Source organism: Trichosurus vulpecula, chromosome 3 (assembly GCF_011100635.1).
Source record: "Trichosurus vulpecula isolate mTriVul1 chromosome 3, mTriVul1.pri, whole genome shotgun sequence".
Lineage (NCBI taxonomy): Eukaryota > Metazoa > Chordata > Mammalia > Diprotodontia > Phalangeridae > Trichosurus > Trichosurus vulpecula.
The window spans coordinates 84,485,677-84,513,178 of record NC_050575.1 but is presented as its reverse complement, the minus strand read 5'-3'; the positions used below and the strand labels follow the sequence as shown (position 1 = coordinate 84,513,178).

Here is a 27,502-nt window from a genome sequence, read left to right as displayed (position 1 = left end):
CTAGTTAAGTCATACGAAAGCTTGTCACATGTGGTGGGAGGAGCTTGCTGAACGAGTGGAACAGGAAAAGGTGGAACAGGAAGGAAGTTAGTCAAAGAAGTTAGAGTGGTGGGAGAGAGTGGAAGCAAGCAAGGAGGCAGCTAGGATTGTGAGTGTTTGTGGGAAGGCCCAAGCAGGGGGAAGGCTTTGGGATGGAGTTGCTCCCTGCTGTGATAATGTATATTAACTTCTTGGTTGCTATGATGGATTTGGTTTGCTGGTGTGGGGATATGGTTTTCTGGTGTCTGAATAAATGTTTTGCTTCTGTCTTCTATATGGAGAATCTTTTATTTTGTGATTCAGAAGCATGCTGGCCATATTCATTGTCACCATCAGAGCTGTGAATATTGCCTTGACAACACATTTCGCATCACGCACAGGATCGCAAGGTGTCAGATCTCTATTTAGAGGCAGAAGGGCTTTAGAGGAAGAAATGGAGATCCCAGGATAGGAGGATTTGCCTTATTCCTCCCCAGCGAGGGAATGGGCTAAAAGCATGGACCCTGTGAAAACTGGGAACCAAGAAGGGAGAATCTAGAGATTTAGGAAGATGTTTGCAAGGAATATCAATAAAACCAGGGAAAGAACTGGTAGGGATGTATAGGAGAGGCTGGATTTTGCTAACAGGCTATTGGCTTATATGTGAAAGCCGAGACAAACTGTTGTAGGAGAAAATTCAGATGGAAAGAGGGTAGGCTGAGCCTAGTTACCATGGACTGCTAGGAGAGTGCGTGAGTGGAAAATGAAACAATGTTAGGTAAAGCTCCTCAGGCAGACATACATCCGATACTAAGAAGAAAGCAGGAGAACCAGGAGGGACAACACAGGTTAATAGAGGTACTTGAGGATTTTACTCAACAGGAGGTCACAGGTATTTTGAGTTGGTTCACCCAAAGGATGGGAGAATCGTTAGTATCTTGGATGGTGAGAATCAGTAATGAAGGGGCCAGAGGAGTATGGGTAGATAGTATAGACTGCTTGAAATTCATAAGTATTAGTCGGAATCTTTTTGTACAGCAAGCTTTTAGGGTTTACCATATGTAAGGAGGTAACAATATGATTAATCCGTTAGCTTTAGAAGCACAAAGATGCAACAGAGAGTATCCTACTGACTATGTGGCCTAGTGGAGATAGACCCTGGTATTCACTTAGCGACTATATGAGAAAGTTAAAGAAGGAAAAAATGAAGACAGCAATAATGACCAGAAATGCTGAGGTTTATTATGTTTCCCCCTTAGCAGTTTCTGATAGAAATGTAATAGTGAAGATGACTCCTCCTACTTATAAGCACCTAATTCTGACTCTATTAATTGGGGAAATAGGGCACCCTCTTTCGGAGGTACTAGATAAGATTTCACAGTGAAGCAACTTAGGGGACTGGGGAAAAGATAAATTTCCAGGAGAAAGAAGAGTAAATATCCAGCACATTCAAAGTCAGAATAGACTGAAAAGAAGACATATTGAGAGCAGGGGTAGATTTTGGAAGAATAGATGGTATTCCAACTAATGAGCTATACAAAATGTACCTAGAAAAGGGGCTTAACAGTAGACAGAATAGGGAAGTAAGAACTGCCCCTACAGATCCTCCTGAATCCTTGTATCCAAGTTTGTCACACCTTCAGGGAGAGTGGGAAATAGGCTGAACCCCAGCTCAGATTAAAGAAATACACAAACCCCATATCAATTTGACTACATATTGGAAAAATGGATAAAACACTGTAACTAGGTAGTTAATAGTTACTGGGGCAGAGGTCTCCCTTATATATGGAAACCCTGATAAGTTTAAACACAGAACTCCTGTTATCATCACAGGACTGGGAGGCACTGAAATATCAGCCAAACAAGTCAAACTAACGATGAAAACTGGACAATTACCTACAAAATAATATATCGTGGTAATTGTATGAATTCCTGAATACATCACTGGAATAGATATATTGAAAGGTATGACTCTAAATTTACCTGAGGGGAGATACCAATTTGCAGTAAGGAAGACAGGAATTAATACAGTTTTAGTGGGAAAAATAAAAATGGACCCAATTACTTTACCTGAACCTTCTGAAATAATTACTTTAAAGCAGTACTGTGTGCCAGGTAGACAAGATGAAATTACCAATACTATAAAGGAAGAGTGTTAATCCCTACAACCACCTGATGGAATAATCCTATCTGGCCAGTCCAAAAGTCAAATGGGACAAGCAGAATCGCAGTGGATTACAGACAACTGAATAAGGTGACTCTTCCCTTGTATGCTGCTGTTCCAGATACTGTTACCTTAATAGAAAGGATCCAGAAATATGATGGAACTTGGTACGCAGTTATTGATTTAGCCAATGCTTTCTTTACAACCCTAATAGATTCTAAACAATGGTACCAGTTGGCTTTCACTTGGAAAGGCCAACTATATACTTTTACATGCTTGCCACAAGGATATCTGCATAGTCCCACTATTTGTCATAAGAATGTGGCTGAACATTTGGATGAATTAGACCTACCTGGTGTACAGCTTACCCACTACGTAGATGATATTATGATACAAGGAAAGAAATGTAAAAGAAGCGGAGAAGAGCTTTGACACTTTTAACTGAGCATGTAAAATGCAAAGAATGGGAAATTAACCCTGCAAAGACTCAAAGGCCAGCTCAAACCATAAAATGTTGGGGCATATGAGAGAATAAGGGGCTGGGAGAGATTCTTCCACAAGCCCGACAAAAGATTCAGGATTTTCCTATCCCTACCAATAAGAAAGAGTCTCAAAAGTTTATAGGATTATTTGGATATTGGAGGCATCACATTCCACATCTAAGACAGATTTTGAAACCCTTATACAAAGTTACTAGGAAAAAATATGAATTTGATTGGGAACTTGAGCAGAATAAAGTTTTTGAAGAAGCCAAGGCTGCTATATAATTGGACCTAGACTTATGGCCTATGCAAAGTGGCCTGGTGGAATTACAAGTGACTGTACAGGATGAATATGCAAACAGGAGTTTATGGCAAAAACAACAAAGCCAAAATATGCCCTTAGGATTTTAGTCTAGGAAACTTCCTTCACCTAGAGTTCAATATTCCCCTTTTGAAAAGCAGTTGTTAGCTGCATATTGGGCTTTGGTAGAGACTAAACAACTGATTCTGGACCATGAAGTAATACTAAGGCCTAGAATCCCAATTATGACCTGAGTGATGAGTACCCCAGCTTCTCACAGAATTGGACATGCACAAGAGGCTAGAATAATTAAATGGAAATGGAATATTCAAAATAGATCTAAAGCAGGCAAAAGCGGAGTTTCTGCTTTACATGAATATATAGCAAACATAGATACTGAGGGAAATGATACACCCCTGAACCAAAGCAACAGTTGGTATGGTCCTTGGTAAAATGGAATGAGGGATATGATGGATTAACTGAAGAATAAAAAAAACATGCATGGTTTACTGATGCGACAGCAAAATATTTGGGCGATAAAAGATATTAGAAGCAGTAGCCTTTAACCAATGTACTACGTGGACTTTGGAAAGTACCGGGATAGTATGCTGAACTTATGGCAGTACATCAAGCTATCAAAACAGAGAGAGAGGAGGACAGTTTAATATATTCACTGATTCATGGGCAGTAGCTAATGGGTTAGCTACATGGATGCTCATGTGGAAAAATCAAAATTGGGAAATTCATGGCAAACAAGTCTGGGGCAAAGAATTATGGGAAGATATGTGGGACATGTCTCCAGTTACTAATTTGTCAGTTTTTCATGTAGATACTCACGTGGCCCTCACCATGCCAGAATACAAGTACAATGCACATGCTGAGTGACTAGCAAAGATTGCTACTCAACATATTGTCTTTACTCTGACACCAACTGATGATCTGGTACTAACAAAATGGGTCCATCAAACTGCTGGTCATTTAGGGGTCCAGGCCACACACCAGTGGCCACAAGATAGAGGTATTAGTATCTTAAAACAAATAGCAGAGGAACGTTATATACGTCAGGTGGTAACCGGAGAGATAGCAAGGGGAAAAGTTCTAGCCCAAATATGGAAGATAGATTATACTGGACCCCTACTCCAAGATAAAGGATGTAAATTTACATGTACTTGTGTTGACGTCTATTCAGGTGTACTAGTGGCATGTCCTTATAAGAATGAAACCCAGAAAAATACCTGTAAAACTCTAGGTATCATAAGCCTATATTATGGAACCCCAATGCAGATTCAAAGCAACAATGAGTCACATTTCAAAGGTAATGAAATGAAGAGATACTGTATATTAAACAATACAGAATGGATACATCATATTCCATATTATCCACAAGCACCTGGGTTAACTGAAAGAATGAAAGGATTATTGAATGAACAGTTAAGGAAATTAAGTTATAATAATTTGTATCAATATTGGAAGAATATTTTGTTCACTTCTTTACATAATTTCGAATAACAGACCATTGGGAGGAAGTACACCTCCAGCCAGGTGACCCCAAATCTGCGAATTAAAAAACAGCAAACACAAGGGGAGGAGCCAAGATGACCACATGAAAACAGCATCTTACCAGACCTCTCTCACAAGTTCTATCAGATTCCTATAAAAAAGTGAATCAGAGCAGATTTGAGAGAGTTAGAAACCGCGAGCAGTCTGAGTGAGGCAAATTTCCTAGCCGGGAGAGTCTGAAAGGCCAACAGGATGAATCTGTAGGCTGGGAGAGCACTCAGCATGAGGAGCTGCTCCAGACAGCACAAAAGCAGAGGTAGCTGTGGAAATCAATGTGTGAGACAGGCTGGGAGAAAGCTGGACACCTGAAACTGGCGGAGATCCCCAGGCCTCCCAACACAGGACAGCAGTCTGTGGAAGCGTAGAGAGGCAGCAGCGAAATGCCTCTGGCTATGAGACATCAACTCCTGAGGCTTGCAGCCCAGAGGTATGAAATGCAATCTTCTTGAATTTCTGGGAGACATAATGGCCAGGTAAAGGGCTCTAATCCCTACCCCCCCCCACCCAGAGAATTCCTCAGGAAAAAACACTGGAATAGTGGACACAGAAGTGGGGCTTCAGTGGCCAAGCAGTGGGAGTTCCTGAGTCCCAGAAGGGAAGAGCCAGCAGGGGTCAACACCAGGAGCCCAGATGTACCCTTGCACCCCCAAGGGAAGAGGCAGACACCAGCACAAACAACAAACAGCTGAGACCATTGCTGAAGAGCAACAGTGCTGGAGAGCAGCCCCAGGGGAAGAGGAGACATCAGGCAGCCAGACCCCTCCCCCACACCTCAGGAAACTGAAGGCTACAATACACAAAGCCAGTAACTAGACTCACAATCCCCAGAATAAGAAACCTGGGACAGAGAGCCCTGAGCCCCCAAAGCAGAAATTCATTGTAAAGCCAGGAAAAGGCTAACCAACATGAAGAAGAACACAAAAAAACCAAGGACTATTGATTCTTTTTATGGAGACAGGAATGACTAAAATAACAATTTGGAATAGGACAGCAATGACGCTATACCCACATCTGGTACCTCAAAAAGCATTACTGGAAGAGCTAAAGGATGACCAAAACCAAATTAGGGAGGTAAAAGAAAAAATGGAAAAAATGGAAAAAAAAAAAAAACACTGACAAAATCAAGTCCTTAAAAAATAAGACTGGCGAAATGGCTATGGAGATTCAGAATCTAAATAGAGAAAATGACACCCTGAGAGGTAAAATCAACCAATTGGAAAAGGAGACTCAAAAGCAAAACTCTAGGTATCATTAGATACCTCATTAGAAATAGCAACTCATTAGAAATTAGAATTGAGCAAGTGGAAGCTAATGACTCTATGAGGCATCAAGAAGTAGTCAAACAAAATGTAAAGAATGAAAAAATAGAAAAAAAAATGTGAAATATCTGATTGGAAAAACAACTGACCTGGAAAACAGATCCAGGAGAGACAATTTAAGAATTATTGGTCTACCGGAAATCCATGATGAATAAAAGAGCCTTGACAATATCTTCAAAGAAATTATCAAAGATAACTGCCCAGAGGTCCTAGAACCAGAGGACAAAACAGTCATTGAAAGAATCCACCGATCACCCCCCTAAAAGAGTTCCCAAATTGAAAACACCAAGAAATATTATAGCCAAATTTCAGAATTACAAAGTCAAGGAGAAAATACTGCAAGCAGCCAAAAAGAAACAACTCAAATATCGTGGAACTACAGTCAGAATCATGCAGGATCTCTCGGCTTCCACATTAAATGACAGGAGAAACTGGAATATGATATTCTGAAGGGCAAAGGAGCTGGGACTACAACCAAGGATCAATTACCCAGCAAAATTAAGCAAAATTTTTCAGGCAAGGAGATGGATAGTCAATGAAATAAGGGAATTCCAGACCTTCCTGATGAAAAGGGCAGAACTAAATGGAAAATTTGATCTTCAAACAGAAAATTTAAGAGAGACATAAAAAGGTAAATGGGGGAAAAAGTCCCCAAAAACCTTATTAATCAACAAGAGCGGATTATTTACATCTTCATACAGGATTGTGTATGTGTGTGTATATATGTACATGTATGTATATATATACATACATATGTCAATCTTGGGAATAGTACAGCTATTATGACAATGGAAAGGGATACATATAGATTGTGAACGTCTGTACAAAATAACTGATATAAGGATAAAAAACATAATTAAGAGATGTAAAGGGAGGGTTATGGAAGAAGAGGTAAGGAGGTAGTAGAAAAGGGTAAATTACATCAAATGAAGAGTCACAAAACCACATTATAGTAGAGGGAAAGAAGGGAGGGAGAAGAGCAGTATTTGAGCTTTACTGTCATCTGATTTGGTTCAAGAAGGGAATAACATACCCTGATAAGTATAGAAATCTAACTTGTCCTACAGGCAGTAAGAGGGGAAAGGGGGAAAAAAGGGAGGGGGGTGGTCAGAAGGGAGGGAAGAAGTAGCAAGTGGAAAACGGTAAGATAAGGGAGGGGAAGTAAGACAGAGGGTAAACTGAGGAAGGCGACAGTAAAAACAAAACTTTGTTGAGGAGTGGAAGGGGAAAGGGAGAAATAAAAGCATAAACAGGGGGAAATAGGATGGAGAAAAAGACACAGATAGAAATCATAACTGTGAATGTGAATAGGATGAACTCTCCCATAAAACGGAAGCAGACAGCAGAATGGATTAAAAACCATAATCCTACAATATGTTGTTTACAAGAAACACATTTGAAACAGGGGGATACACACAGGGTAAAGGTAAAAGGCTAGAGTAAAATATATTATGTCAGCTAAAGTAAAAAAAGCAACTGTAGCAATCCTAATCTCAGACAAAGCAAAAGTAAAGATAGATTTAATTAAAAGAGATAAGGAAGGACACTACATCCTGCTAAAAGGCACCATAAACAATGAAGCAATATCATTGTTTATCATATATGTACCAAGTGGTATGGCATGCAAATTCTTAGAGGAGAGGTCAAAGGAGTTACAGGAAGAAACAGACAGCAAAAGTATAATAATGGGAGATCTCAACCTCCCCCTTTCTGAACTTGATAAATCTCACCTCAAAATAAATAAGATAGAAGTTAAGGAAGTGAACAGAATTTTAGAAAAGGCAGATATGATAGACCTCTGGAGAAAACTGAATGGGGATAAAAAGGAATATACTTTCTTCTCAGTCTTACATGTCACATACTCAAAAATTGACCACGTGCTAGGGCATAAAAACCTCACAATCCAGTGCAGAAAGGCAGAAGTAGTCAAAGCATCCTTTTCAAAACACGATGCAATAAAAATTATTTGTAATAAAGAACCATGGAAAAACAAGTTAAAAATTAATTGGAAACTAAATAATCTAATTCTAAAGAATGAGTGGGCCAAAGAAGAAATCAGAGAAACAATAACTTCATTCAAGAGAATGACAACAATGAGACAATATACCAAAACTTATGGGATGCAGCAAAAGCAGTTGTTAGGGGAAGTTTTATATCTCTAAATGCTTACATGAATAAAATAGAGAAAAAGGAGATCAATGAATTGGGCATGCAACTGAAGAAGCTAGAAAAAGAACAAATTGAAAATCCCCAATTAAATACCAAATTAGAAATACTGAAAATCAAAGGAGAAATTAATAAAATTGAAACCAAGAAAACTATTGAATTAATAAATAGAACAAAGAGCTGGTTTTATGAAAAAACCAATACAATTGATAAACCTTTGGTCAATTTGATTTAAAAAAAGAAAGAAGAAAATCAAATTACCACTATCAAAAATGAAAAAAGTGAATTCACCTCTAATGAAGAGGAAATAAAACAATAATTAGGAGTTATTTTGCCCAATTGTATGCCCATAAATTTGACAACCTTAGGGATATGGATGAATATCTACAAAAACATAAATATCCCAGGTTAACAGAAGAGGAAGTAAAATTTCTAAATAACCCCATCTCTGAAAAAGAAATTGAGGAAGCTATCAATGAAATCCCTAGGAAAAAAATCTCCAGGGCCAGATGGTTTTACATGGGAATTTTATCAAACATTTAAAGAACAATTAATTCCTATACTTTGTAGACTATTTGGGAAAATAGGTGAAGAAGGAGTCCTACCAAATTCTTTTTAATGACACAAATATGGTACTAATACCCAAACCAGGTGGAGTCAAAACAGAGAAAGAAAATTATAGACCAATTTCCCTAATGAGTATTGATGTAAAAACTTTAAATAAAATATTAGCAAAAAGACTGCAGCAACTTATCACGAGAATAATACACTATGACCAGCTAGGATTTATTCCAGGAATGCAAGGTTGGTTCAATATTAGGAAAACTATTAGCATAACTGACCATATCAACAACAAAACTAGCAGAAACCATATGATCATCTCAATAGATGCAGAAAAAGCCTTTGACAAAATACAACATCCATTCCTATTAAAAGCACTAGAAAGAATAGGAATAAACGGAGCCAGCATCTACCTAAAACCATCAACAAGCATTATTTGTAACGGGGATAAGCTAGATGCATTCCCAATAAGATCAGGGGTGAAACAAGGATGCCATTATCACCTCTACTATTCAGTTTGGTACTAGAAAAGTTAGCTGTAGCAATAAGAGAAGAAAAAGAAATTGAAGGAATTAGAATACGCAAAGAAGAAACTAAATTATCACTTTTTGCAGATGATATGATAACTTACTTAGAGAATCCTAGAAAATCAAGTAAAAAACTACTTGAAATAATAAACAACTTTAGCAAAGTTGCAGGATATAAAATAAATCCACATAAATCCTTGGCATTCCTATACATTACTAACAAAGCCCAATAACAAGAGATAAAAAGAAAAATTCCATTCAAAGTTTCTGTACACACTATAAAATATGTGGGAGTCTATCTGCCAAGACAAACCCAGGGCCTATATGAACATAATTATGAAACAGTTTTCATGCAAATAAAGTTGGATCTAAATAAATGGAAAAATATCAGTTGTTCATGGTTAGGCCGAGCTAATATAATAAAAATGATAATTTTACCTAAATTAATCTATCTATTCAGTGCCATACCAATCAACCTACCAAAGAAGTATTTTACAGAGCTGGATAAAACAATAACAAAATTCATCTGGAAGAACAAGAAGTGTAGAATATCTAGGGTATTAATGAAAAGAAATGCTAGGGAAGGTAGCCTAGCCATACCAGACATTAAACTGTATTATAAAGCTGCATTCATCAAAACTACTTGGTACTGGCTAAGAAACAGAGCTGTGGATCAGTGGAATGGGATAGGTACACAAAATGGAGAAGTCACTGACTATAGCAATCTACTATTTGATAAACCCAAAGAATCCAGCTTCTGGGCTGCCCTACAATAGTAGGGCAGAAACTGGGCATAGACAAATATCTTACACCACATACCAAAATAAAGTCCAAATGGGTTCATGATTTAGGAATAAAGGCTGATGCTATAAGCAATTTGGGAGAGCAAAGAATAGTTTACTTATCAGATCAATGGAAAAGAAGAGAATTCATGACACAACAACAGATAGAGAGCATTACAAAATGCAAAATGGATAATTTTGATTATGTTAAATTCAAATGTTTTTGTATTAAAAAAGCCAATGCAACAAAGATTAGGAGGGAAGCAGAAAACTGGGATAAAATCTTTATAACCAGTGTCTCTGATAAAGGCCTCATCTCTAGAATATACAGGGAACTGAAATTATTGTGACATTCCAAAATTTAGGTGAAGAACCCATACAGTTTTATAAAAATGATAGAATAGTTCAAGTGATTATTATTCCTTGTAAAACAATACCCCTTGTGAAAACTGACTCCCCTTCTAAAATAATTATCAGAGGAAATGAAGCATTTGGTTCTACTGTTAGAATAAAATTGGGAGCTAAAGTATGGGTAAAACGGAAGCCAAACGACGTTTCAAAGGCTGTAGAAATTATAGTACATGGGAAAGATAATACTGTAACTGCTGTTTATTTGGGAGAAGATGTTTAACAGATTGTGCTCTTAACTCTTATATTCTATGGTTAATGAGGCTATGATAGTCTATTCATGGACTCCAGAAGCACAGCTGACCCTATATCTACCCTGCTTCTGGTACTGTCTCCCTGTTTCTTTTTGGCTTTTTGTCTGTTAAACTTGTTTGCTAGATTTGTTTCCTGCAGGCTTAGTATCCTCCACCTGCAGATGCCTGCTCACTTAAGCCAGATGTCACCCCCTGTCCACGACTGTAATGTGTCACCCCTGGACCCCCCATCGACCAAGCTCAGGATGGCAGCTAAAGAACTGACCTCTGGAATGGGACCTCTTGGGGCAGGGATAGCTCTATGTCGAATTTCAGCAGAAAGCAGCAATGGTAGAAGAGACCTTCACCTCTTACCCCAACATTTTGGGTCCCATTCATTTGAGGGGGGAATGATGATATTGTTTATGTGCTTATTTTGTGTTATCCCCATTATATTGTTGTAAAGTTCTATTAACACCAATTGCCCCATTGGCCTATGTAAAGGATAAGAAAGATCTTGGGGCTGAATGTATTGTTAATGTACTTTTGCTTAATTTGAAGATCTTCCCATCTATTAATAGGCCCATGTGACCTGCTTAAGTCACATGGAAGTTTGAGTCACATGTGGTAGGAGGAGCTTGCTGAATGAACGGAACAGGAAAGGGTAGAGCTGGAAGGAAGTTAGTCAAAGAAGTCAGAGTAGTGGGAGAGAGTGGAAGCAGGCAAGGAGGCAGCTAGGATTGTATCTGTTCGTGGGAAGGCCCAAGCAGGGGGAAGACGTTGGGATGGAGTTGCTCCCTGCTATGATAATGTGTATTAACCTCTTTGTTGCTATGTTGGATTTGGTTTACTAGTATTGGGATTTGGTTTTCAGGTGTCTGAATAAATGTTTTGCTTCTGTCTCCTATATGGAGAGTCTGTTATATTTTGCAATTCAGAACTATACTGGCATATTCATAGTCAACATCAGAGCTGTGAATATTGCCTTGGTGACACAGTTATTCCCTCCTTAAACCAAATCTAATGAAAGTAAAGCTCAAAGAAAGCTCATCTCCTGCCCTTCTTTCCCTTTACTATAATATGCTTTTGTGCCTCTTCATGTGAGGTAATTTACCCTTTTCTGCCTCCTCCTTTCCTCTTCTCCCATTACAATCCCTTTGCACCCCTTCATTAGGTTTTTTATCAACACATCACACAGTTAATTTATAACCCACACCCTCTCTCAATGTATTTCCCTCTTAAATGTCATAATAAATACACAATTCTCAAGACTGACAAGTATCATCCTCCCATCTAGGGATGTAAACAGTTTGCCCTTATTGATTAACAAAGTTTTCTTTTCTTTTTTCCCCCGTTTACCTTTTTTATGCCTCTCTTGAGTCTTTTTGAAGATCAAATTTTCCATTAAGCTCTGGCCTTTTCATCAGGAAGGTCTGGAAGTCCCTTATTTTATTGAATATCCATCTCCTTGCCTAAAAGATTATGCCCAGTTTTGCTGGGTAGTTGATCATTGGTTGTAAAATAAGCTCCTTTGCCTTATGGAATATCATATAACAATCCCTCTGATCTTTTAATGTAGAAGCTGCAAGGTCCTGTGTGATCCTGACTGTAGTTCTGTGATATCTGAATTGTTTGTTTCCGGCTACTTGCAGTATTTTCTCCTTGACTTGATAATTCTGGGATGTGGCTACAGTGTTCCTTAGAATTTTCAACTTGGGATCTCTTTCAGGAGGTAATCAGTGGATTCTTTCAATGACTGTGGGATGTGGCTACAATATTCCTTGGAATTTTCAATTTGGGATCTCTTTCAGGAGGTAATCTGTGGATTCTTTCGATGACTATTTTACCTTCTGGTTCTTGGATCTTGGGGAAGTTTTCCTTATTGATTTCATGGAAGATACTGTCCAGGCTCCTTTTTTCATCCTGGCTTTCTGCTAGACCAATAATTCTTAAATTATCTCTCCCGGATCTGTTTTCCAGGTCAGCTGTTTTTCCAATGAGATACTTCATATTTTCTCCTATTTTTCAATCTTTAGATTTTGTTTGACTGATTCTTGATGCCTCATAGAGTCATTAGCTTCTACTCACCCAATTCTAATTTTTAACAAATTGTTTTCTTCTGTTAGGTTTTGTACTTCCTTTTCCATTTGGCCATTTTTTCCTTTTAAGGAGTTGTTCTCTTAGTGAATTTTTTCCATTCTGTCAATTGTATTTTTAAAATAATTGGTCAATTTTTCTTCTACCTCTCTAATTTGGCTCTTAAAATCCTTCTTGAGTTCTTCCAAGAATGCTTTTTGGGCTTGCGACCAGTTCATGTTCCATTTTGAGGTTTCAGATGTGGGTATAGTGTCAGTGTAGTCCTCTTCTAAATTCGTATTTTGATCTTCCCTGTCCCTGTAGAAAGATTCTATAGTCTTTGATTTTCTAATTTACTTCTTATGCATTGTGATTGCCTTTTTCCTGGCTTTTAAAGTGAATCTCTGCTTCTAGGGCACAGGAGGCTCTGTCTCACACTTCTTGCGCTCAGAGCTAGGGGCCTGGTTATTGGCTTTGTGTGCTATGGCCCCTCCTTCTGGCAGCTAGAAGCTATATAATGCTGCAGCTTACCTGGTGCTGAGCTGAAGCTATCTGGTGTGTGCCAAGGCCGAGGCCAGGTGAAGTCTTTCTGAGTTTCCCTGGGGTAACACTGAAGTTCATGGCTTGAGGTGTGGGGGAGGGAGTGTTCTAGCCCCTCAAGGTCTCCTCTTTCCCTAGGGCTGTGCTAGAGCGGGGGTAGGCTCAATCACCATTCGCACTGATGTCTGTCAATTCCTCTGGCTGTGCTAAGGCAAGCCAAGGGTCCTGGTGTTGGGGCTTGCTAACTCCACTTTCATGGGGTTCAGGATCTCCCTCCAGTCCACTGAGGTGTTGCTTGCTGGGATGCCTCTCATCCTGCACTGGTCCCCTTCAGCCATAGCAAGAGGGACCCTTCCTGTCAATCGCCCTAGCCTCCCAAGCTAAAAGGCTGCCATACCCCTTCTGCTGGCTCCACTATTTCAGGATTTTTCCTGGGGCAATATTCTCTGTGTTTTTCAAGATCAACAAAGGAGGGGAGTTGAGAGCACTTACAGTTTATTCCACCATCTTGGCTCCCGGAAGTTCAAGTAGGTGACTTTCAAACATTTAGTCTGTGGGCTGATAGTCCCATCTGTTGCTATTGCCACAGGCCCTGCACTTCTCTCTCACCCAGTTCTGACAGACCCCTGTCCTGCACTGAGAGGTTTGGGAATCACCACTGCTACCAACGATTCAGTCAGCGAGGGCCCACTCCCATGCCGCTATGTCAGGTATAGACCTGCGTACTCTGTGCTCTCCCAGCCCAGTGCAACAGATTCTTCCGGTTGACCTTCCAGGTCGTCCTGGGCTGGAAATCTGCCACACTTGGTCTCCTAGTGGATTCTGTCACACTAAAATTTGCTCAAATTCGCTTTTTAGAAGTATCTGAAGGAATTAGTGGGACAGTTCAGGTGAATCCCTGCTTTCATTCTGCCATCTTGGCTCTGCCCTCATTCTGCCATCTTGGTCCTGCCCTCTTTGGGATTTTTAATTTATGATTTGAAGTCACTTAATCTCTCTGAATTTGTTTCCTCACTAGGTTTGTTATGAGGAACAAATCAGAAAGCTTTTTTTTTTTTTTACTAAGTAATAAACTAATAAAGTTTGTTTTGAACACTTTAAAATAGTGTCAATTATTATTATTAAATCATTTTTTATTAAACAAAAAATGTGTTTTTATTTTATGAATCTCTTCAGAAGTCTCCATTTTAACATGATTCTGATTATAGGTATATTTTCAAATGATTTACGGTTTAGATAAAACTCAACAAGTCTTTAACGTAAAAAATTTATACTTTGTCTTATAGACCTAGCTCTCATGAATTTCAAGTAGACGGTTGATTTTAGTTAGTCAGCTTTTGGCAAAATTTTAAAACTTTAGGAAATAAAATGAATAAAGTTTATCCAGCTCATTTCCCTAGTCCTCACTTTTCACAGTGACCTACCTGTTGCTCTTGACACGGTTGACCATCCTTTCCTTCTGGATACTCTCTCTTCTCTGGGTATTGATATCACAATTATCTCCTGGTTATTCTCCTACTTATAGAACCACTCCTGCTTCATCTCCTTTACTGATTCTTCCTCTATCTCATATCTCCTAATTGTGAGTGTTCCCCTAGGCTAGATATTCTCCTCTTTCTATTTACTATTTCTTGATGATCTTTTCATCTCTCATAGATTACATTATAATCTCTATGATGATGATTCCTAGACCTATATATCATGGACTCCTGAGCTTCAGTCCCATATAACCAATTGCCTATTGGTCATTTTAAACCAGATGTCCCACAGATATCTAAATTCATTTTTCCAAAACTGAACACATTATCTTTTCTCCACAAACTAGCCCTCCTTCATACTTTCTTTTTCTGTAGAAAGCAACACCATCCAGGTTCTAAATTCTGGAATTTTCCACAATTCCATATTTTCCATCACCCTAAATATCCTGTCTGTTGACAAATCTTTCTATTTCTCCCATCACAACCAACTACTTCTTTCCACTCATATAGCTACCACTTTAATTCTGGCCTTCATTACCTCTCATCTAGATTACTGCATCAGATTGCCATTTGGTCTCCCTTCCTCAAATCTCTCACCACTCTAGTTCAACCTACTTAAAGTTGCCAAGGTGATTTTCCTAAGTGTATACTTAGCCAAGTTTATCTGCATGGTCTAAGGATAATATTCTTACTCTGTTAACCAGCTGGATGCATATTGTAATCTCTGAGTGCATCTTCTCATTCTTTTTATGTCTGATTACATTTCCTGGCCTTTAATCATCTTAGGTTAATACAGCAGTCACACAACTGTGGCCATGAAACACTGGCATGAGGTCAGGTAGGAAAGGTTGTTTATATTCTGGAGCAACAGCATCCCTGGGTATGGAGCCCCAGCAGATCTGATGAGTATCATCATTTAAAAAAATTAATCTTGGAATATGGCTGACTTACTCAGAACTCTTTCCTTAAATCTGAGCTTTATTTATTAGTGTTTTTGCTTTCTTTTCTTAATTATTCATTAACATTTTAAAGAAGTTAATAGTAAGCTGGATTCCTCTTCTGGAAAAAAAATTCTGGTTGCCATTCAACCTTTCTAATAAAGGGTAGGTATCATAACCCTTCCAGTTCTATATCTGTGATCTTATGAACCTAACTGTCTAAATTCACCCTCATTCTCACTCAGACTTTTCCTCTAAATTTTCCTATGTCTTTCCTTTCTCACTCTAGAATGCTACAGGTACAAATTAAGCACTGTATAGATTATCTATCATTTTGGTATTATCTGTACTTTGTATCCATTACCACTGATAATGATATTTTAAAATTAGTTCAATCACATATATCAAATATACTTACTGTTCCTTGTTCTAATAAAAGCTGACACTTGCTGAGACAATCTGGACTGTCAATAAGTTCCAGCAGCATTTTCTCAGCTTGTATTCGTTGTGAAAGATCAGTCCCTATGTAGAGGTGATTACATAATACTTCCAGCTCATTCAAACTCTGAAAGAAAAAGAAAATGTTCAATTAGATTGCTTACTTGTAGTGTCCATTAATTTGCTAGTGAAATCATATGCATGTGGAGATGACAAACAGGCAATGGGAAAATCAAGATACTTCTAATTCACATTATCTTTAAAATTTCAGCACTTTGATTTGTCCTGCTATAAAAGAATAGTCACCACCATTACCACAGTGGTATTAGGATAGTGAACTTAATAAAAAAGGTTAGTTAGGTTAATAGATTTGGACCTGGAAGGGACTTCAGAGGTCATATAATCCAACTTAACATTTACAGATGAAGAAACTCACATATTTATTTTGTTTATAATATATACTCTTCTTATCTGAATCAAGAAGGCACAGGGATAGTTTAAAATAATGATAAAGGGGAGTTTATTAATTCAATCATGTCTAATCCTATCATTTTTTCAGAGAGCTCAGAGAGGGGCAGTGATTTATCTAAGATCATGTAGTTGTAGCCATATCTAGAACTAGAACCTAGGTCTTCTCAGTGGTCTTTCCACGAGAATACAGAATGCTCTTGACCAAAAACAGATAAAGTTACTTACCATGAATTTTCCTAAAATTCAGACTGAGAAAGGTTTTGTTTTGTTTTTTACAGGTTTGGAAGGAGACTCCATAGAACTAAAAGGAGTCATGATTCTATTTCCCTAAGAACTCAAATAATAGAATCATTTGCAAACACGGGTTTGAACACCAAATGAGTATACAACAGGTCAAGATAAAATTCTGGCCAGGGAAAGGGCATCCTAGAAGTTTTTAACTTATTTCCTCAGAAGTATTGTTTAAGTGAACCTCCAATTAATTTGACAAACATTTATTAAGTATTTACTCTATACTAGGCTCTAAGAATAAAAAAGTAAATGACATAGTCCCTCAGTAAGTTATTATATTCACTTTTAAAACTATGCAAAGCAATGCACTAGTTTTGAGGTGATGAACAAAGAACACATTTTTGTGATTTTCCTGGACAAAGTAGAGCTTGCTCCACTAACAACCTCCTCCGAAACTTCAGCCTGTCAATGATGTGATCCTGAACACGTTTAGAAAACTAGATGTGATGAGCACAAGCACAGGTAGATTCTGCCAAGGTTGCTTCAATCAGAGCAGGGTGACAACATATATTTAGCCTAGCTAAATTTAGAAAGGTGCAAGGTTAACTATATCATTCATTTCAGCCACAATGACCTGTGAAAACCATCTACTAAGGCACATAGGTTGTGAACTGTGATGGTGGAGGGAGTATCCACACCAAAAAAAAAATCACAAACCCACTGAACTACTATAAAGCTTATGAAGAATTGATATGAAACAAAGACTAACCAACCACTTTCTTCCCATGGTAAACCTCAGAGGTAACTTTCCTCATTTAAGGTTTTGGTAGGGGCTTGAAATGAATAGATGGTGTTAAAAGAATCATTTATTGCTAACCAAATGAAACATGCTGCAGTCCCCAAATGTTTCAAGACCATTTGGATAGGATAAAATATGACTGGAGGAAGCATTTAAAACAGGCAGTAAGAAACAGAAATAGGAGCTTTGGCTCCAATAACTTTACAGTATAAGAGAAAGTCACCAACATCAGTTGGCATGGCAATATTTTTCTTTATTTCACTGATCAAATTTGAATAATTTGGTTCCGTACTGATTGGTCAAAATTGGTTGATAAACCTTGAGACCATAAAATTACATTTTTCCAACCAAACTTAAATCATTAACTAAAGGAATACAGGGGAAAAACAAGGGAAAATGTTCTAACTTGCTTCTTTCAAGAGTCAAGGTGATTTTACACAACATTAAGAAAAGAGGGAGGAATAAAATTATGTTCTCTCATTGGAGTACTAACTTGACACATACTTGGTAAGCTGAATGAAGCTGCTTAGAGAAGAGGAGGGGTATGTATAAGAGAATAAAACAAATGAAAACTACCAAAGACTAAAAACTTAAGGTAACCTATCAATGTTAGAAAATCATTACTAAAAATCCATCTGTATAACTAATAGGTACAGGGTAGGGAAAAAAAAAGCCACCAGATCCCAGATTCAATTATCTTCCATACAGAGATAACAAACAAATCCATTTGCCCATCCCCTAGCTTACTCACTTATTTCAGTCCTGTGCCCACCATGCCTATAATCCATCTTGGATTTGATGCCCTCCCAGCACAGTATGTCATTAAAGATCATTGGCTCTGGAGTCACAGAATCTGGGCACTAATCCACCTGTGAGGCTTACTATCTGTGTAACCATGGGCAAGTCACTTAGCATCTTTAGGTCTTAATTTCCCATTTTAGTAACTCAGGTTAAATGCAGCACTTCTTAAACTGTGGGTTGCAACCCCATAAAAATTTGGCAACAGTAAGAGGTTTCTGAATGTGATGACCAAAAATTAAAAATCAAACACATAATGAATCTGAGGTGTTGCTGGCAGCACTTGCCTAGTTGCATTGAGCAACTTCATTGCAGCCTTGGTTCCGAACACAAAGCATGCCCATTTTGTACTGCACATGACCTCAACCCATACAACTCCAAGGAAGGCTGCTAGAAAAGGAGTTATGAGCAGAAAAAAAGTTTAAGAAGCCTTGAGATGAACTAAGGTTCTAAAGTTAAGATCATATGACCATTATTGAAACTGAATTTGGTTAAGCTGATGATAGTCACCTTCACTTCTTCCCTCAATATAGGCCTTCTTTATTAGGGTCATTCCTACGGACTGACTGTAGGTAAAATCACCCTGTGTTACCCTGCTTGCCAATATTCATATCGGGGTAAAATTAAAGACAACCTTGAAAAGAAAATAAAGGAGCAGAGATGTTATCATGTAAACTGAAGGAAGTATGAGAAAGAGTAAGATGGATTTATGTCAGTCAGAAAACAAATCTTGCCTTAGGAATCATCTTTCTACTACTATCTACTACTTCCCTAGGCTACTAGTCTCTTGATGAACAAAGCAGAGTGGGATCTCCCAAAGCTCAGGGCAATTAATTGGCTCTGAGGATAGCTCTACTCCCTTGTGTCTAAATTCCCCAACCTAACTGGTATTGCCATCATGTCCTCAACATCACGTATAAGGAACCTAGAAGTAATAGGAATGATCTGTCCTTTGCTTGGCATTTCCAAATGGTTATCAAATCATGCTGCTTCTTTCACAGGGGCAAAGATTTAGCACTGGTCATTTTTGTAGTCATATACTTTAATCCCTTCATTTGACAATTAAGCAAATGAGGGACAGAGAAGTTAAGCAACTTAACCAAGGTCACAAGGATAGGAGATAGCAGAGTTGAGATTTGAACCCATATCCCCATCTCCAAATTCAATATACTTTCCTCTAGCCCACACCATGTAGCAACCTCCACATCTGCCCCTTTTTTCTACTACAACTAGGTAGTCACTATACTACATCTATTACAACTTTCTTCTGAGTTGCTTCCTTGCCCCCAACATTAGCATAGCACACAAGGCATAATCAGGGGCTTTAAGAATCCCTGTGAACTGTGAATTTCTATTTATTGACAATGTGGAAAAACTCTCTATCATCACTATGATATTACCTCTAGAAAAACAATTTCTCAGAGAATGCATTTCCAGAAGTTACATTAAATACTATTCTTTTATTCTGGAGATCTCAGGAGAAGTCAGGCCAAACAGTTGCCACATATTCCTGCAAGATAAACAAAACCTGGGGCCTCAACAGCTCCATGATTAGTGACTGGTAAGACCCAGTGAAAATTTCATTCATTTATTCATTCAGCAAACATTTATGAAGCCCCTGCACCCAGTACTCAGTGCAAAGGCTATGAAAGGTCAGAATTACAAAATGTCAAAGCTGTAAGGTGACTTTGGTGACTCTGCAAAGGAGTAATCAAAATTAGGTTGGAGCATTATAGCTATCTTCAAGAACTTGAAGGGTTTATTGTGCTTGACCATAAAAGGTACAGCTAGGAGTAGTGGGTGTAAGTTACAGAGAAGAGGATTTAAGTCCTATGAAAAGAAAAACTGCCTTACAATGATCAGAGCTACCCAAATGTGAGTTGGATAAGTCCAACTACCTTGGAAAGTAGCAGGTTCCTTTGTAGAAGTCTTCAAGCAAAGGTTAAATGGCCACTTTTTCTTTTTGTTGTTGTTAAATTCAATTTATTTTTCAGTTCCAAATTCTTTCCCTCCCCTCATGCCTCCACTACCCACTGAGAAGGCAAGAAATACAGTATTTCTTATACAAATGAAGTCAAGAAAAACGTATTTCTGCATTAGCCATATTCCAAAAAAGGAAAGAAAGAAAGGAAGGAAGGAAGAGAAAAAAAGGGAGGAAGGGAGGAAGGGAGGGAGGGAGGAGGTGAGGAAGGAAGAAAGGGAGAAAAAGAGGAAGGGAAGAGGGGAGGAGGGGAAGAAGGAAGGAAAGAAGGAAGAAAAGGAGAAAGAGAGAAAAATACGCTTCAATCTATACTCTTGAGTCCATCATCTCTATCTGTAGGTAGGCAGTATTTTTTTTATCACGGAATTGTGGTAGATAATTGCACTGATCAGAGATGCTAAGTGTTTCACAGTTCATTATCTTTACAATTTTGCTGTTGCTATGTAAATTGTTCTGGTTCTCCTCACTTCATTTTGTATCAATTCAGATAAATCTTCCCAGGTTTTCTGGAAACCATCCCTTTCATCATTTCTTACAGCACAATAGGAGAGGAGAGGAGAGTTCCTGATATCATGGTCCTCTTCCAGAACAAAAGACAAATCACAACAATACAACAGTGTTTAATTACCACTTCTGGGGATTATTGTCCAGGCACTAGTTGCAATAAATGGTCTGAAGTTCCTTCCAACTGAGATTTTGTGATCTTTCTCATCTCTTTTGTCCACACTGTTCTAGATCAGATTTCTTTCCTCTAATTCAGTTTTAAATTATAAAAGAGTTAATTTATTGAAAGGAGCTTTCCATTTCTGTCTAATCCTCAATCTTACCAATTCTTGAGTTAGAAACAACCATCATTTCTTTTTGTTCCTCTTATCCATTAATGTAACCATTTTTCAACTGGAGATTTTCCCTTTACTATACCACTCTGACCTTCAGAATCAACATAACAGATACTATGTACCCCAAATAGGCAAGGAATTGGAGCTCTTTTCCCCCTTTCCTCAGTACCATCTCAGAAACTCAGATATGAAAGGGACCTCAGACAGCATCTAATCTAGCCCATATTTACACAGAAATCTCCTCAACAACATCTCCAGTATGTGGTCATCACATCTTCATTTGAACGTTCTTATTAAGGCAGTAACCACTACTTTCCAGGACAACACACTCTACTTTGAAATAGCTTCAATTATTAGAAAATAATGTTTTCCTTACATTGAACTGATTTGCTGCTCTAGAAATACCTATTGCTCTTAGTCCTTCCCTGTAGGCCCAAACAAAACAAAAGTAATATCTCTTCCACAGGACAGGCCTTCAAAGAAATGAAAGACAGTTATCATGTTTCCTTAAAAGACTCTGCTCTTTCAATTCCCCGTATTACACCAAAATGTTTATAGAAGCACAATTTGTGGAAGCAAAGAAAGAGAAACAAAGTGGATACCAATCAACCGGAGAAATGATACTGTAAGAAATGATGAATGTGACAAATACAGAGAAACATGGAAAGATGTGCATGATGTGATACAGAGTATAATAAGCAGAGCCAAGAAAGCAGTATGTACAACGAATGAAATAATGTTAATGGAAAGGACAATCATAAAACAAAAAAAAAGTGAATGATGAAAAATTACAAAGAATAAGCATGGCCCCAAAGAAGAGATGAGGAAAAAATCCTCTCCTCCCTCCCCAAACGCGCGCGCGCCTGCGCGCACACACACACACACACACACACACACATACTCCTTTGCAGAGGTAAAAGGTCCACAAGTATGGAATATGCCTATATTTTCAAACTTTTTTTGAGGTACTGATTAATTGTGCTTATTATTTATCTCTTCCTTTTTCTTGAAAAATATAATTTGTAATATGGATTAGCTGTCTGGGAGGAAAGAGGAGGATGAATACTGGGAGAAATTCTGGTGATGTAAAAAAATCAAACAAATTTAAAAGATAAAAATAAAAAGGTGTTTAAAATTTTTCAATAACCATTCTCTTTGTCAGATTAAACACTATGTGGAAAATGGAGATAATAGCTACCTTGCCCTTTTTCAGGGGATCCTTTCCCCTAGCTTGCCCCACCACATCAAAACTCTCAGAGCTGGAAAGAACCTTAGAGGCTACTTAACTGAACATTCGCCTGAACAGGAATTCTGACTACCTCCTCCAAAAGCCATTATGCAGCCTCGGTTGGAAGACCATTCAGACCTCTAGTGATAAAGAACCTATTACCTCAGATAGCTCATCTTTCACCAGCCACACCTCTTAAAGCGGCCCTTTACATTTTCAAACAAATCAGACTGTTAAGTTTTTCCTTACATTAAGCCCAATCCCTCCAGGCACTTCTCCTAGTTCAGTCCTCTGGGGCCGAGTGGAACAAGTTCGAGTCAATTCAACAAACATATATACACTTAGCATGTATAAGGTGCTATGCTAGATGTTAGGAATCCAAAGACCAAAAAAGAAAAAGAAAAATATTCCATAGCCACAGGAATACATTCTACTACAAATTTAATCTCTCTTCAACATGATAGCCTTTTAAAAACATGAAAGCCACCATCATGTTCTCCTGTTCTTGCCCCCTTTTTTTTCCTAAGGGTTAAATGTCAGCATTTTTTTCCCCAACCAATTTTCATAAGCCACAGTCTCCAGTAAGTAGTCACTGTATTCAAGGCCCTGTACTTGGTTCCACAGGGGATACAAAGGTAAATAACACAAGGTCTTTAAACTCAAGAAATTTACATTCTAAGAGATGAAACAATACACACAAACACAAAACTATGCTGTAAAATAGAATGTGATATATGCTAAAATACCAGTACAAAATATATAATATTAGAGTTTGGGGAGAAATACAGTATTTGGAATATAGTAAATGCTTAATAAATGCCTGCCGAATGATATATAATTGAGGGGAATCTGGGAAGGCTTTATAGAGGCAGCATTTATGTTGGTGCCTTGAATGAACAGGCAGAGAATTTGGAAAAATCAAATGAAAGCAAAAGGGTCAGTAAAGATATGGCGTCTTGAAAGCTCCAGTTATATCAACCAATCAATCAATAAGAATTTATTAAATCCCTAGTACGTGCCAGGCACTGTGCTCTGGGGTTGTTATAAGTACAGAGAATGAAATAATCCCTACTCACAAGGAGCTTATATTGTAAGAGGTATAAAATTTACATCATATATATAAAACTTGAAGCATAAATATAAGGTGAATAAATACAAAAAAGTACAAAAAATAATAATACAAGATAGTTTGAGGGGATGGCCACTAGTACTTGGTGTATATGTGTGAAGGAGGTCATGCAGAAGATGGTGTTTGACCTAGATCATAATACAGATTCTATGATGGGGGGGTGGGGAGTGGAGCAGACCAAATCTAATCTCTCTTCCACATGATATCCCTTCAAGTACTTGAAGACAACCATCAATCTGTCCTCTGACCCCAAGTCTTCTCTTCTCCAGACTAAATACCTCTAGTCCCTTTCATTCCTCATGGTAGGATCTCAAGGCTCTTCATCATCCTTGCCACCTTCTTCTGGACAACCTCTAGCTTGTCAATGTTCTCTTTAAAATATGGCACTCAATCATTCAATACTCTAGGCATAGTCTCCTCAAGGCAGAGTAGAGCAGGAGTACCACCTCCCTACTTCTAGAATTATCTTTTCATTTTTTGTTTTGGTTGGCACTTGTTCTTTCAAAGAGAGGGAAAACTCTCCATGAGCAAACTCAACTGAAATTTTCAGTCTTAATAGATTTCCTTGAGAGATCTAGTGACTCGCTCTAAGTCAAAGAGCTAGTGTTAGAGATGGGATTTAAACCCAAATCTTCTGATTTCATAGTTTACATTTGAATTATTATATCACTCTACTTCTCAAGGCACTAGCTGAGACATTCTTAATACAGCCTAAGATCACATTATCTTTTTTGGCTGCCACATCACACAATTGACTCATATAGAGCTTACAGTTGATTAAAACTCCCAGATTTTTTTTTTCAGATATCTAAATACTTCTATGCCATCTTGTACTTATGAAGCTTATTTTTAAACTCAAATATGATTTTATATTTGTCCCTATCAAATTTCATCTTAGATTTGGCCCAATGCTCTAGCTTGCTGAGATATTTTGTGCCCAAGTTCAAATTCTGGGTCAAATGCTTGGTATGTGCCTTTGGCAAGTTGCAATATTTCTAAGAATAATTGTCTCCATCTGAGAAATGGAAATAATGGGTTTTTTTTCTTTACTACATACTTCACGTGGCTATCTTGTACAAAGTACTTTTTAAAGTGCTATACAAATGTAACTAGCCATCAGAACCTACTGAGCATACATTCTCACATCACCCTTATTTTGATCCTATTACTCACACCTCAAGTCAGCTCTCACCCAACAACAAATTCAAAGTCTCTCATACTTGTGATCTTGTCAAGATCATACGGCATTATTTCATCTTTAAGACTTCCAATTTGATAATACTCCTTCATTTCACAGCCAGTTTCACTCACACCCAGCGAAGCTACTTTGACTTCAATGATAACTCAATATAACGCCTCTGAATTTACCCAGACCTTTATTGCCCTCTTTGCTACACAGGACTCCTTATTCTGCCACCTCCACACTAAGTACTCTTACCTTTGACTCCCCAACCTTCTATTGAGTCTCAATTCTGGATGAATTCCAATGTCTAACATTATTACTCTCCTCCATTAGTGGCTAGAAAAAGACACCTGAAACATGAAGACCTATTCTGCTTCAAATGTATCCAGTATGAATGTGATACTAACGTGTTTGACTTTATTCTTTAAGCATTGAAGACCTAGTGTAGGCAGGCGACATGACCAAAACTATGCTTTAGAAAAATTAATCTGTTCCTGTGGGATGACAGGAGGGAAGAGAGACTCACGTTAAGGAAATCAGTTAGGAAGCTGTTACAATAGTTCAGGAAAAGTTCATAAGGGACTTAGCTAAGATGGTAGTAGTGACAATGACCAGGATGGGACATGTTAGCAATATCCCTATAGAAGAATCTCCAGAAGTTGGAAACTGTTTGGACAAGTGGAACCACAGGAAAGGGAGGAACTGAAGATGACTCCCTAGGTTTGAGCTTGTGTGACTGAGAGGCTGAGGTCACTGACAGAGACAGGGAAGTCTGAAGGTAGAAAAGCTGTTGAGTTTGGTTTTGGACATCTGGAGTTTGGAAGTGTTGACGGTAAAGGCATATGCATGTGTGGGCCTGAAGTTTAAAAGTGAGGTGACAATTGCAGATATAAATTTGGGAGTTGGCCTTATACACGTTGAGACCGTGGGAGCCCATGCAATTGTCAAAACCAAGTTTTCTTCTTAAACCTCTTCTGACTTAATACCTCTCTGTGATATAGTGCTTGGATTCACATCGAATTTTCCTCAAAAATGCTGGTGAGTACTCTTATCCCCACAAGGCCTCGGAGGGCTTAAGCAGCCATAGACTGACAGCACGAAGGGATGCTAGAGATGCAGTCCAGTTCCTCCATGTTACAGATAAGGAAACTGAAACCAAGTCCCATTGCCTGCATCTCAGGCCCTGCACAGCAGGCTTAGGGTCACAGACTGCAAGCCAGAAGGGACGTCAGGGGACACCTCTAGCCCGACCTCCCCTTGTTTTACAGACAAGAGAGTGAGGCACAGCTGGGTTACCTGACTCACCTGAGCGCTCGCTCTCGCTCTCTCTCTCTCTCTCTCTCTCTCTCTCTCTCACACACACACACACACACACACACACACACACACACACACACAGCCCTACTTAAGTGGCAGCGCTGATATTTGAACTCAGGCCCCGAGGTCCGAGGCCCAATCCTGTGCTTTGTCCAACACACCAATGGAACCCTTCTACACCCACCTCGCTCCCCTCCTCCTCCTCCCCTTCCCTTAAGGAGAAAACAAACAAACAAACAAACAAACGCCTCACTCCCCAGAGCCAAGGCCGTGCAGGTGGAGCCGGAGGGACCGGCCCCGGCCCCCTCCCCCGCCCCCTGCCGTGGCGCCCCCTGCTGTCACACCCAGCCAGGCCACAGACATCCCCCGACCCCCAGTTTCTCGGTCAAGGTTTTGAACCCAGCCCCGCCTCCCTGGGGGCGGGGAGCGGGGCGGCGGCGGGCTAGGGGAAGGGATGGCGGAGGACAGGCGGACAGGGATGGGGCCGGGATGGCGGAGGGCTCCCGGAGCAGGGACGGCCCCCTCCCCTCTCCTCTACGAGAGCAGGCGTGTTGGGGGGAAGGTCCACAGCCCACGGGCGGGGAAGGGGTGAGGGGGCTTGGGATAAGGGAGGACGCCCGGCCCCGGCCGCGGCTGTGCCCAAGGGAGCTGGTCCCTGCCCAGTTCCAGCCGTTGCCAGCAACCTCCCCTCCCCCGGGGGGTCGGAGCCCCGCGGTCGCGACGGAGCGCGCACTGACCTGAAAGTGCAGCGCCATCTTCCCGAGAGGCGGCGCCCGCCCGGCCGGGAGAGCAGACGGAGGCGGGGCCTGGAGGAGGGGGCGGGGCCGGGCGACTGCGACCCGGCCCAGAGACAGAGAGACTGTAAGGGAGAACGCGGTGGAGGCGGGGCCTGGAGGAGGGGGCGGAGCGCGATGGGGACGGGGCGTGGCCGGGGCGACTGCGACCCGGTCCAGAAAGACAGAGGTACTGTGAGGGAGAGCTGGGTGGAGGTGGGGCGCGGGTCGAGGGCGGGGGCGACTCCGGCCGTAGCCTGAGACAGACTGGCCGGGGGCGGCTGGGGGAAAGGGGCGAGGTGGCTCCGCCCGGGGGCGGGGCGGGGGGCGTGAGGGCGGGGCTTCTGCCAGGGCTCTCCACCCTGTCCCGCTTCGGCCGCAGGGCGGCGCTCTCTCACACAGCGCTGGGGCTGGGCTGGGGTCCGGGGATCCGCAGACTGCCTGAAGCTGTGGGGACCCGACTCTGGCCTCCCTTCCTACCCACCAAAGCCTCACTACTATCTTTGGCCGGCATCCCTTGGTTTCCATCAGGGTCCCTTGGCCTTGTTTATGTCTCGGACCCCTTCTCCCGCAGGCAAGGGAAGCCCATGGACCCCCTCCCCAGTCAGGTTTTTAAATCCATGAAATAAAACCCAGAGAATTACGAAGGGAGCCAACTAGAGCGAAGTACAGTTAGCAAAATAAGCGTTAAAAAAAAATCCCAGCCCCTACCCCACTTAAGACCCCCTTGTTTTCTGTCCTGGTTCTGCTTAACCCCCCCCA

The 27,502-nt window shown here is 39.9% G+C and overlaps 1 protein-coding gene across 1 annotated transcript in view; it reads right to left on the bottom strand.

Moving 5' to 3' along the window:
* The window catches only part of RANBP17 (RAN binding protein 17), a 349,537-nt gene extending 322,807 nt beyond the window's left edge, over nt 1-26,730 (bottom strand). Inside the window, exons 1-2 of the mRNA XM_036752901.1 lie at nt 26,705-26,730; nt 15,972-16,118 (exon numbers count right to left, since the gene is read on the bottom strand). Coding sequence (XP_036608796.1) covers nt 15,972-16,118; nt 26,705-26,722 — 165 coding nt within the window. The 5' untranslated portion in view covers nt 26,723-26,730. The remainder of the gene's footprint in view (nt 1-15,971; nt 16,119-26,704) is intronic.
* Between the last annotated feature and the right edge of the window lie 772 nt (nt 26,731-27,502).